The 12,525-nt window shown below is 50.1% G+C and overlaps 1 protein-coding gene across 1 annotated transcript in view; it reads right to left on the reverse strand.

Annotated features, from left to right (window-relative positions):
* COL22A1 (collagen type XXII alpha 1 chain) overlaps positions 1–12,525 on the reverse strand; it is a 242,480-nt gene that overhangs the window by 49,466 nt on the left and 180,489 nt on the right. Inside the window, exons 40-43 of the mRNA XM_032609582.1 lie at positions 10,188–10,223; positions 9,221–9,274; positions 7,927–7,971; positions 3,591–3,638 (exon numbers count right to left, since the gene is read on the reverse strand). Coding sequence (XP_032465473.1) covers positions 3,591–3,638; positions 7,927–7,971; positions 9,221–9,274; positions 10,188–10,223 — 183 coding nt within the window. The remainder of the gene's footprint in view (positions 1–3,590; positions 3,639–7,926; positions 7,972–9,220; positions 9,275–10,187; positions 10,224–12,525) is intronic.

The raw sequence follows: 12,525 nt of genomic DNA on the forward strand, positions 1-12,525 counted from the left end.
GCTGGATCAGGTCCTGGAATCCAGTGAGCACAGGGCGAGACCAGCCCCCCACCTGCTGTCCTACCAATGCTCACTTTGGCTCCTGTGCACCTGGGGCCCCTGGTCCCTCCTGACCTGGGCTGCCGGAAATGCCGACACTAGTGTTGGGGCCCAGGGTGGGCTGCCCCGAAGTGTCTCAATAGCATTTAACTTTGAACTAAAGATACGTAAGAAATGGCCAGGGCAAGAGGGATGCTGGCCCTTCTGTCTGTCTCCCTGAAAGCAAGAAATAAACCTCTAATGTGAAAAGTACCCTCCCTGCATCTGGAGGTAGAACAACTACTTCATCCCCAGAAACGGGGATTTCAAGGCGGAGAAGCCTGTATAAACAAACCTTTTTAAATTTACTTCCCTAAGTCCAAGCTCCGTTTAGATTCTTCACTAATTAAGGACCCAAAGCCTAAGTTTCTTTGCCCTGTCAATTCCTCACAAATGTATTGCTTCTTTATCCAAAAAGTATAAAAGCTGCCTGTTTTGGCCACATCTCAGGTCCCATTTCTATGAGACCTCCACGTGCACAAATTAAAATGTATTTATTTTTCTTCTGTTAATGTCGTGTGTCAATTTTATTATTAGTCTGGCCACAAGAACTCGAGAGGGATTATAGGGGGACATTTCTCCCTCCCTGTCACTAGCCAGGGTTCTGCTTCCGGCTAGACGGGCTTTGCCCAGACCACACCAAAGCCTCTGCCCACTTGGGATCACGGCTTCACCTCACCGAGCCTCAGTCCCTTATCTGTGAGATGAGAACCTCAGAGTCTGGGGAGAAATACATGAGATAATGGATGAAAAACGCCTGATGCCATGCCTGGCACACAGTGACAGCACAGGAATTTCAGCTGCTACATGTGTCACTGTGGTTTCAGTTGTTATTTTCCTCCCTAAATCTGTTGCTTTGTCCCACTGGCAGATCAGATGCCCCTGATCATCAATACTGACTCCCAACTTTTCCACGTAACTGAGTCATCTCAGGCAAGTCACTTAGTCCCTTTGAGTCTATGTCCGTATCTGTTAATAAGGATTGTTCTCCTACCTTAGGAGAGGGATGTGAAACTGAAATAACACATGTGAAGCATCTAGCACGTTGCAGGGTTCCAATCTGTAAATACAGACTCCCTCTCGCCTCCATCCCCTTCGTTTTTCCTGAGACACTTTCAGCAAACCCGGCTGGCTGTGTCACTGTATTTGGTGTGGGACGGCATTCAAGAAAGTGCTCAATCAGGTGTGTACGACTGGAGGAGTGCTGCAGTCTCTGCCCAGCATAGGACTCACCTCCAGATCATCTCATGCAAGTTCTTGCTGGATTCCTGAATCCTCACTGCAGATTCCTGCCAAAGGGCTGTGGAGCCTACATTTCGAACCTCTGGGTGACAGGCAAGAAACTCACTACCTGCCTGCCCTTCGTCAGGTAGCTGTCAGGAAGCTCGGATGCATGCAGAGATGAAGTCGGAGAGCAGAGGGGCTAGAGCACAGGACGTGGAGGTGGTCACACTGGGTTTGAGTCTTTGCTCTGCCACCATCCAGCTCTGTTGCCTTGAACAAGTGACTGACGCTCTGTGCCAACCTCCTGCTCTGTAAAATGCAGCACGTAATAGTACCCACCCACTGGGTTGTTGCTGAGGATAGGATGAAGTAATATTTATCCCAGGGAATCATCTAATGGAGAGGCCCTGAGGATGACCTCCCCGGGCACAGATCCAACGATGGAAGTTCACTAAACAGGAACTCTTAGGAGACGAACTTTCTAACCAGGCAGTTTTCCAACTATGAGAATGAGGCAAATTTTCTGTAATAAAAGATACCTTCTTAGCAAGAGAGGGTCCCGCCGCCAGCCCACCTGGACCAGATCATCAAGACAGCAGCAGGTGATTATAAAACAGGGAGCTGGATAGCTGACTTCACAGACCTGGGCAAACCCACAGAGCCCAGGCTCCTGTCCACAGGGTTTCCAGGCAAAGAATAGCTCTGTAGGGCCAGGGAGTCTCAGGTGCTTCCCTGAATGTAGGTGCTCACATTCTCTCTGCGGTTCCTGGGTGCTCTGAGGAACACAGCTGCATCCTTTAGCAGGTAAGAAGTACCGATTTGACTAAACACCTATCTTAATGCTGTAGCCGTAGAGCATTAACCCATGCAGAATTCACCCCTATTATCATTGCCATCAGGACCGGGACACCTTGAGGTTGAAATCCTTGGTGAGGCTGTGGGGTGGGGAAGACAGGGGCCGATGCAAACCCAGGGCCTTCCAGCAGGACACAGTTAGGAAAAAATGATCGAGAACAGAAATGCCTGTAATAAACAAGGCTGGAATCAATAGATAATGAATTCTTGCCACGTCCTTGTTATAAAAAACAAAATTCCCTCTTGTTAATGAAAATCAGGAAAGATTGCTCTATTACTACTCATTTCCAATGAAATGTATAATTTTCCATCAAGGCATCTCAATGTATAAAGAGATGAAAAGGCCCAAGCTTCTGAGAAGGATTTCTTTTCCCTTTTGTTCTCCTCCCTCGCTCTCATGCAAGAACCAGGTATTTTCCGACACCTCCCAAGTGGTTTTTAGAATACAGGAAGTGAGGGAGAGGGTGGTCACACAAAATCCGAGGCCAAGCTTCACCCGAAGCCAAGACAAAAGCTTGGAACAGAGGTAGCAAAGGGTCCTCCACACGCACGGCCGCAGGACTGCTCTTCCTGAAACACAAATCTTATCCTGCCTCTGTCTCGCTCACAGCCGTCCCCAGTTCTTCTCTTTAAGCGCCGAGGTCCCTGGCCAGGCTCCTGGGCGTCCAGCTTTCCGTGCGCTATCTCAGCAGAGCTGTGCTGAACTCGCGTCTTCTGCCGCTCGTGGAGCAGGCGCACGCAGTTCGGACCACGAGCGCAGCGCGCGCTCTGATCTGGACTCAGCCTGGCTAAGGGCCCGGCAGCCGGCTCCACCGCCCTGCACCTGCACTCTGGACCTCGCCCCAGAGGAAACCCCACCCGGCCTGTCTGACTCTGCCCATGCGTCCTCTCAGAACTCCAGGATGCACTCCTGTGTGGGGTCAAAGGTCAGCCTCTGGAATCAGTGAGGAGTGGGCTCTAGTCCCATAAAGTCTCTGACCCTCACAGTGACTCAGGTTTCTAACAAGCAAAACAAGAGCATAAGTAGTACCAACATCAGAGAGTGATCGTGGATATAAAACAAGAGACACGTGGGAAGCATTTCGCATAGCACTGCCTGGAAGGATTTCCCGTGATGATGGATCTTATTGTCCAATAAGATAGCCACTGGCCACAGGTGGTGAGTAAGTACTTGGAATGTGGCTAGTGTGACCAAGGACCGGAACTGCTAATTGCATTTAATTTTAATTAACTTACATGTGGCCAGTGGCTGCCATACTGGACAGCGGATTTTAGCACACTGCTGGCACACAGTGAGCTCTCAACCAATGTTGCTATCGTTGTTAATATTATAACATAGTTGTTCAGACAAAAAGGAAAAGCACATATTACTGAGATCTCTAATCCCGCATCACCATTTTCAAAATGCATGCACGTTTATTTTTTGCTTTTACCTTAACCAAGAGATTTATGTCCCCTGGAGACAGTAGTGGAGAGGGGCCCTGTCAAAACAAGAATCAGTAAATACAGACATACACACATGCATGCACACTGCATACTCCATGCTTCTTTAGACAGCACGCAGCCTTCAAAGTGGAAGCTGTAACACACGACGAAGCTGGGCCGGGCACGGGATGACAGGCGCCCTGCCTACGTCCCACGCTTGGGAGCCGTAGAAAGACGTGGCAGCCCAAGTGCACGGGCTGCCAGTCCTGAGTCTGACATCAGCCTTTCTGGTCCCCGGGCTCCTTCTTGTGGCCCTTTCTCTTCTCCTGGTGGCCTCTCCTCCCCACTTCCATCAAAACCAATAGGGCCTATGGGTACTGTGGAAGACAAAGAGGCAGACGGTCCTTTATTCTCCAGATGGGTAGCAGATGTCGCTATCAGTCATTCACAGTCTAGCATGATTTTAAAGCAACTTCTTCAGCTTTCGTAGGTGAAAGAGCCTTTTAAGCCTCATTCATCATTATGAGTTGGAAGTCTCTAACTTCAGGAAGATTTCAGAAATCAGGAGTAATTACAAAGCCTCTGAAGGCGTGTAGGAGTCCGTGGGTCACTGACTTCACATTCAAACCCATGGTGAGTTGGAACATGGCATGCGATGATTGCGGTCAGCCCGGAGCCCAAGTGGAGCAGAGGCTGGGTTCACACTGGGGTTCAAGGGACATGAAGCTGGGGAGGAAATGGAAACTCAAAGGCAGACACTAAAGTGAGGAAGGGATTCTCAGGAAAGAACTGGGAGACTGGTGTGCTACTTTGCAAACTTCTAAATTTTGCAGTGGAAATGGAGTACCAGAGAATCCACTCTCCAGAGGGAAGGTGGCAGGGTTTCCTCTAGATTTTCCAGATTTTCCTCTGTGGCCACAATCGGACTTGTGGGGGCTGATTCCTTCTGATTAAGTTTGACATTGGGTTTATGAATTACGACTCCAGTCTGGCCTCTTAACGAGACAATTTCCCTGGCTACGCCCCTCTCCCTGGCCCCATGGGGTTTCTGCCACATCCTGTGGCTACAGAAAGCCATGCGACAGTAGCATCGCATACGTTTGCATAGGATCATCTTGGCAGTGGCTAGGCGTATGTATGCCTGTGTTTTCTGAGTTGAAATGCTCAAGTATTCTATCAACGCTCTGGTCTATTTCAAGAGGACACCCGAGAGAGATTGGGGTAGGACTGACTCAGCTTTGGAGGTTCTGAAGGCACTACTAGCCCGCAGGGAGAGCTCACGTGGGTTGCATCTGCTGAACAAAGCCAAGAACGTCCTTAGTTACCTGAGACCGACCCTCAGGAGGAAGGGCAACTTGTGCCACATTAATTAAAGCTTTAAAAGGGGGAGAGGGGTTTTCTTTTGACGCCTTATTATTTTCCCCTGGGAAATTAATAACCTAAGATTCCTATTGTTCAAATCGGCACATTTTCACACTGCTGGCCTTGTATTCTTTGGAATATTTTTCTGCTGTCATTTGAGCCCCTTGTAGAGTTAGAATGAGCTCTATTAGACAGCACGGCTGGGCATCAGTTAGAAAAGGAGAACAAGGAGTGAGTTTTCTGTCTAGGTACAGCGTGGCCTTGGGGATAACTCAGTTAATGTCCTGTTGTGGTCCGTTTCTGTGGGTCTCACAAGATAGGTCTGAATACACAGGAGCAAGGCCGTTGTGGGGTGGTGGCCTCCTGAAGGTGGACACAGGACGCATCAGAGATTGCCATGTTTGCTCTGGAGGAATTGGTTGTTGATGGGATAAGAGAACAGGAGTGGGAAGTGCCGGGGTATAGGAGACATAGTCTGTGCCCTGCTTAGACCCTCCTTCCCTCCTGGTGTGCTCAACCACCAGCTGCCGGGACGCTGGCTGGAAGGTCACACAGAGACGTTACACAGTCAATAATGAGCTGACATGGAGGTGAGAGCGGCCGGCCTCTCCACTCGAGATGGGCCAGCTCCACGGGGCTGCTTGCTCCCCGTAGGCTCAGAATGAGCCTAGATTCCAGCTGAGCCCACAACCCCACCACGCCCTGCTTCCTTCAATCCTGGCAGGTTTCACCTCAATCAGTTGGCACAAGCAGAGGCTCTGCTTCCAGAGAACCCAAGCCTAGACAGAGGGATTCCCAGGACAGTGCAGCCCTGGAGAAACACTGTAGGCCCCACTCTCCACCCCCTGAGGGACGATGACTGTAGGAAGGGCTTAGCTCAGCAGGCCTGGGTTGTCCAAAACCTGCACATTCCAAAGGTCCAGCCCTGGCTGGCTCCTGGGAGATAACGTCTAAGTCCTTGGAATGCCCTACCTGATAAGAGTGCCTTTGTTTACCTAGGGTCTTGGGCCAAGCAGATAACTTATGCTAACACCGTGATCTATGGCGGGGTCCCTGGACCACGTGGGAGGGCTGGAGATGGTGGAATAACCCAGCCCAGCCAGGGAGGTACCACACCTAGGAGACCTGGACACCAAGGTCTGCCCGAGCGTCCCTCAGTGGCAACACCTGCTGCATTTCAGAGCACGTGGTCATCCACGTGCCCTCTGATTACACACAACTGCTGGGAAAACTGAGTGCTGGGAGGGGACACCTGGAACCCTGAGCCTCGTCTCTCAGGGCCTCTGCACTGTGCGTCTCCTCCCTGTGCTGCTCTTAATCTGTAATAAACCATCAACCATCGTGAGCTTAACAGCTTTCCTGAGTTCTGGGAGTCCTTCTGGTGAATCACTGAACCAGAGGGGAGTATCGGGGACACTTGAAAACATGACTCATCTGATTAGTGAGATCACAGAGACCGACAGCTACCCAGTGGTACTTGGGACCACCTGGGGAGAGCGTGTTCAGTGAATTTAAAGGTAGTCAAAGAGAGACCCATCCTCTCTCTGTCTCTCTCTCTGCTCTGCCGGTGACCAGCCGTGGACATCACAGTTAGTCCACCTTGTCAGCTGGACTCTGCTGATGTCATTTTCTCTGCAGAGGTGTCAAGGTCTGGATTTGGGAGGGGTCATCTGAGCCCCCTTCAGCCTTTGGCCTGAACCTTACTCTTTCACCCACTTCACCTGGGACTTGCACTTGGGTACTGGGGCGGCTGCTACAGATCTGACTCCCTCTATCCTCCAGCAAGACTTTTCACTCATCCCACTGGCAGGGCTTCGGTGAAAAGTTCCTGGACGCTTCTAGGCAGACCAGGTGCCCCTCCAGATCTCTGCTGTGCCCAGCAGCCCGGGTAAGTCAGGAACAGATGTTCAAGCCCTCAGGGGCCTCCAGGCCTTGGGTCCTTGCCTGAAACTTGTAGCAGGTCAGGCTCACCGAGGAGAAAGATGGCCTCTCCGACCCATCCTGAGGGGAAGCTCCTGCCCCGGGGAGCTTACTGGAGTCTGACACCAGCCCTGAGGCCTGAGATTCCCCAGTTGCAGCCGCCACTGGTTCCTCCATCTTGGGTAGCATCTTCTGATGGACTAATTTCTCCTGTGTCTTCATAGCTGTCGCCCCACTCACCCAGACCTGCTCATCCACACTGTTCCTTCCCTGGAGGGCCCACTCGTGGCCTGGTTAACTGGCTAAGCCTTTGGGGCTTCTCTGGCATTGGTAACTTAATTGGGAGGCGGTTCCCCAGAAGGTGAATATACTGCACACGAAGGATGCCTGCAGGAACCTTGGGCTAAAGTGCGGATGGATATATAGCCCAGGACCAGACACTCAGGACTGTCCATTTCCGCTCAACCTGCTCTCGCTGTGAGAGAGGAAAGAAAGTTTCTTCTACTCTAAAAAGGGGGAAGCCAGGAGGTACTGACATTACTGAACAAAAGGGCAGGACACGGGCCAGTGTGGAACTTGCCGTGAATGCGGCTCTTGTCCATTTGCTCTCCCCCAAATCACCATTCATCCTTCTCTGTCCTGCTCCAGGCCCGGGAGGCTGCACCCTGGGGATGTGTCGGGGGACTCACCTGCCTGCTGGCTCTCGGGTGAGCTGGACCAATAAGAGGCACGTTAGGAAACTGGAGTGGGGGGCGGAGGCACTGCTCCCTCCTTGCCTCTGGCCAGGCTTCCTGGCAGTGGCTTTGAACCCACAATGACAGTCCCCTTCTTCCCCACCAGCCTCGCTTTCTCTTGGCTCTGGAGAGAAGCACAAGATGGTACTGGCTTCCCCCTGTGCTTTATCTCTGGGTGGCACAGCATCTCTGCTTAGTTCCCTCTGCCCACAGCTCTGTCAAAAGCCCCTTCTTAAAGTCTCTTGCACTATACGAGCTGCATTTTATTCTGCCCGAACCCCTGACTGATGATCAAGACTCGTCCAGAACAGGTAGATGACATACATACCGGTTTGCCAGGAGGCCCTCTTTCTCCTGGATTTCCAGGTACACCCTAAGAGAAGAGAGAAAGGACATTAGTTCTGCTAAGCACATAATCCTGACCCACCCTGCACACCCTCTCCCCCAACCTCTATAATCTGCTGGGTGTAACTCAGTAGAAAAAATCACCCAACCGTGAAGACTGGCACCAATAAAAATTCAAGGTTTCCAATCTCCGCTGAATACCCGAAGCTTCTCAGGAAATACTCAACTGTGCTGAATGTTCAAAACAGTAAACTACCCCTCCTAGAACTCCTTTCCAAAACGTGGAACCGAAAACCACTCGTGCATGCAAAGTGTGTACCTGTGTGTGCACGTCTGTGTACACACACACACACACACACACACACCCCTATCTTAAATTTCTGCCATCATTTTCCAAACACAGGAGGAAGGACCAGCTTTGAAAAAGAAGGCTCTTCTACGGAACTGACTCTAAGGGTGTAATACTGAGAGTGGAGCAGATACAATAAATTCAAGTATTTGGAGACAGGAATGAGAGGGTAACTTTCTTCTCTGAAACAGAACCCAAGGATGGGAAGGGGAGGGTGATTTATTGTTTTTGCTTATAGGAACCAAAACTATAGACATGGAAAGATGCGAGTCTAAGCAACAAGTCTAGCACTGCTGGTTAATGGTGCCAGACCTCTGCTCCAAGAACTCATGGTTGTCTTTTATCCATTTGGTCAGTAAGTCTGTATCGAGTAACATCTACGTGCCTGTCACCTGTTAGGCATCAAGGACCTAGAGATGCATAAGACCCATGGTTCCTACCTTCTTGGAGCTCAGATCTATCTGAACGAAAGTCAGATCACAGAGATAAGAGACGATTGTCACTGTCACAAAGTGGGAAGAGATACAGCCTCAAAGAGTATTAGGTAAGTCTGTAGAATTCCCTTGAAGGGAGAAAGCCATTACAGGGATCAGTTAGGAACAGGTCCATGGAGAAGATGATACCTGATCTGAGCAGAACTGACCAGCTAGGTACAAAAGAAAATTGACAAAACAATAGGAAACATTGCACGGGATAACCGGAGCTTACAAGTTTCTGAAAGCATCACACAAAAGCCAAAGAAGTGAAACTAGACAATGCAAGCTTACAGGGCACAGGGAATAGAGGAGCAAAACGTAAAAAATGTTCATGGGGGAGGGGTGACTAGTGAAGATGACCAGCTCCCATGGGGGCATCCTGGTCAAGGGAGGCCGGGAGAGGCTGGAGAAGGGTTCGGGAGACAGAGCCTGCACCCTTTGCCTTTACTTACGTCTTGGCCAGCTGGTCCCTGGGGACCGGGAAATCCAGGTGGGCCTCGAGATCCCTGAAGAAAAAGAAAAGACATCCCCCCCACCGTTTAAGCAAAATAAGGCCCCCCTTTCCTCGGGTCGGTTCTCCTTGTATAAAAGGCCTGGTGCTCTGAGGACTCTCGATGGAACATGGGTGCCTGAGAGCTGCCTTCTCAGAGCTTACGCATTTCACCGCGCTCGTGGAGGTGGATGCATTAAATACACACAGAAAGGATGCTCGGGAAGTCTTCCCCGTGAGCCTGACTGCCCAGGCCCCCTTCGCAGGCCCCTTTCTTGAGTGGACAGGGCAGCTCCTGCAGTGAGACGGGCCTGAGCTCACCCTGGGTGCCGTGCGGATAACCAGCCCCGGTGCTGGCCGGCTGGGTAGATTGCCCTATGAGAGGCCCAGTTCAGAGCCCAGCACTCAGGTGACCATCACTATTTGTTATTGGAAAGTCATTCCCACTCTGCTGAAAATTTCTAGACACTGTCAGGAATCAGCACAAATCATCTCTCATGATGGATCTCACTTCCTGTAGGAATTTTCCTGTGTCTTCCACCCACCTTACAGATTAAGAGAGAGCCCTCACTTGCTCAGGGCTATGTGGCCGGGGGTGTGAAGCCAGGATTCAAAACTAGTTCCTCCGGCAATGTGATTAAATTTGTTTAACCATGGCTGTCCTTCTGGGAAGCAGAGATAGCAGAAAGCAAAGGCAGCGTCAGTCTGGCCAACGATCACCATCACCGTGCTCACTGCACTGGGCAACGCCCCACTCCCTCCTACTCCAGCATTCCATGGGTCAGTGCTTACACCTTGGAGAGTTCGCACTGTTTGACATTAAAGATTTTTGGAAACTATTGTATTTTCTGGCCCCTGCAATTTGAAATTGCTTTGATCGCATAATTTCTCCCATCAAAACCCAGCCCTCTATTTAAATCATACTGTACCTGAGGTCCTTTTTCTCCTGGTGGTCCAGAGGGGCCCTAAGAAACAAACAAACAAATAAGCTAACGAGAAGTGAAATTTTATTTAAACATGCTGTGGTGTTTATTTCTAAGCTAGGTCTTTAACTGTCCTGAAAGGAGGAGCTGACTTCCCCCATCTTTAAGACATAGTGTCACATCCTCTCATACCACCCACTATCGTTGCACGTGGGAATCTTCCTGGAACCTTCTCCACCTGCCCCTGAACTAGTGCTACCCCATCCTGGCACCCACTGGATGTCTGACACTTGAGCCCATCTCTAGCTCTGGTGTGGAGTGGAAGCAGCATCCCAGCATTCTCGTGCTGTGCCCCCTTCCTGCTTGGGCAGCACAGGCCTTGCGGGGGCAGGTACATCCAGAGCCAGAATCCCCAGACACACACACACACTCGCGGGTCTCCCATCCTGCGAGTGTGACCAGCCTAGAATCTGGCTTCCGATGTTGCACTGAAGATGCGTCCCTTGCTTGAGGCATTAGTGTCTACTTTCAGTCCCTGCAGTGAGCAGAGCTGCCCCTCAGCCCTGAGAAGGCTCTGCCCTGCCTTTCTGCCTGGACACATGTTCTTGCCACACGCTGGTTCTCTGTTTAGATATCAGCACCCACGGAAACCTTCCCTGGCTTCTCCCAGGAGGCTCGTTAGAAGTGGTCTCCAGCCCCTGGGTGCATCCCATCACAGACGTGTGGCCTAGTGCTGTCATCGCTTCGGGGCTCCATCTGTCCTCTCTACTGAAAGGACTGAGTGCTGTCTTGGGGGCGCTCAGCATGCTCTCGCCAGTGCTCAGCACGGCCCCGGGTGTGGTCAGGACGCAGCAGACCACAGCACACGGCACTCTGCTAAAATTGACATTTTATGGTATGAGGAGAACTGGAAAATCTTGTGTTATCATCCTTTCCATTGACGATCAAACTAAGGCCCAGAAGAGACAAAGAACCAGCCCAAGCCACATCGGGAGTCACTCGCCAGGTGGGTTGAGTCCTACCGCCTGTTCTCGGTTCCGTGCACCTGTGCATCCCTGCAGCAGTGCCCGTGAGAACTTCCGAGATATCCCAAGAGGGAGAAGAGACGTCACTCAGAGGCATAGGTTTCTGGCAGTATGACAGGCCAGGTAACCTAAAAGCCTGCCCACCAAATGTGTCCCAGAACTGCCTGATAAAATAAAGTAAAAGCATTTCAGGTGCAGAACTGAGCACTAAAGGAAGGAGGGGACATCTCCAGAGGCCTAAGCCAAGAGGGCAAGTCGGGCAGGGAAGACAATGGACTCAGAATCCCACCTGGGGTCTACCTGACTCACAGGTCATTCTCCCTTCATTAGCTCTCACTGCTCTGTCAAGCTGTAGGTCAATGGTACACATGGACCAATATATACACATCCGAATTTCGTTCCTTTCAAAGTAGTTCCTTACTCAGACTGCACACTTATCCTTCAAGGAAAGGGCTTAGGGACAGTTTATTACTGGCCTGGGGAATGCTGTCAGATTTTAGAGGCACCTTTTGTTTCCAAATTAAACTCCATGATCCACCTCAAGCATTTGACTTGTTCATTAGACTAAGCTCCGAATTCCTCTCTCCCATCATTTAATATGAAATCTACATGTGAAGCATGGATTTTGTTGTCAAAAAGGTCTTCATTTCAAATCGGAGCTTTAACAATTATTAGTCATTTGACCTTGAGCATGTTAGTTTCTCTGAGCTTCAGACTCCTCAACACAAATACAAAGCTAGGTGATCACCTTGCCTTGTGTGATCAGAAACAGAAGATCCTCTAAGTAGAGAACCAGACCGGTGCCTGGCCCATACATAACAGGCATTCCCACGCTATCTTGCTAGTATACTTTTAAGAAATAGAAAAGTGTGTTGTGGAGGAGGGATTGTATCATGACTTCCCAATGTCATTCCTAAATCTGAAGCCTAAACACGTGTTCAACAATAATGACCCTCTTTCCCGAGATTACGCCCTCTGATGGGTTTGTTCAAGAGTCACTTTACCCAAAATACATATTTTGGCCTTTGACACCATTTTTCCACTAAAAGGAACTCCAGCTCCTTGTAGAAATGACTGATCCCAGATCTGGGTAAGGAGTACGTACAAGTCTGGAACATCCTGTCATTCCAAAGAGCAAGGAAACTATCGAAGACTGCAGGGTCAACTTGAACAGTCTCCTATTTGCATCAAATAAGACCATTTGAACAGCGAAAGGAAGGATAACTGCAGTATATTAAAACAAGTCAAATGTGTTTAAATCCACGGGTTCAAAATTATTGATAAAAAACAAAAACACCTCATTGATCATCTTTGCAAGA

Source organism: Phocoena sinus, chromosome 17, assembly GCF_008692025.1.
Source record: "Phocoena sinus isolate mPhoSin1 chromosome 17, mPhoSin1.pri, whole genome shotgun sequence".
Classification (NCBI taxonomy): domain Eukaryota; kingdom Metazoa; phylum Chordata; class Mammalia; order Artiodactyla; family Phocoenidae; genus Phocoena; species Phocoena sinus.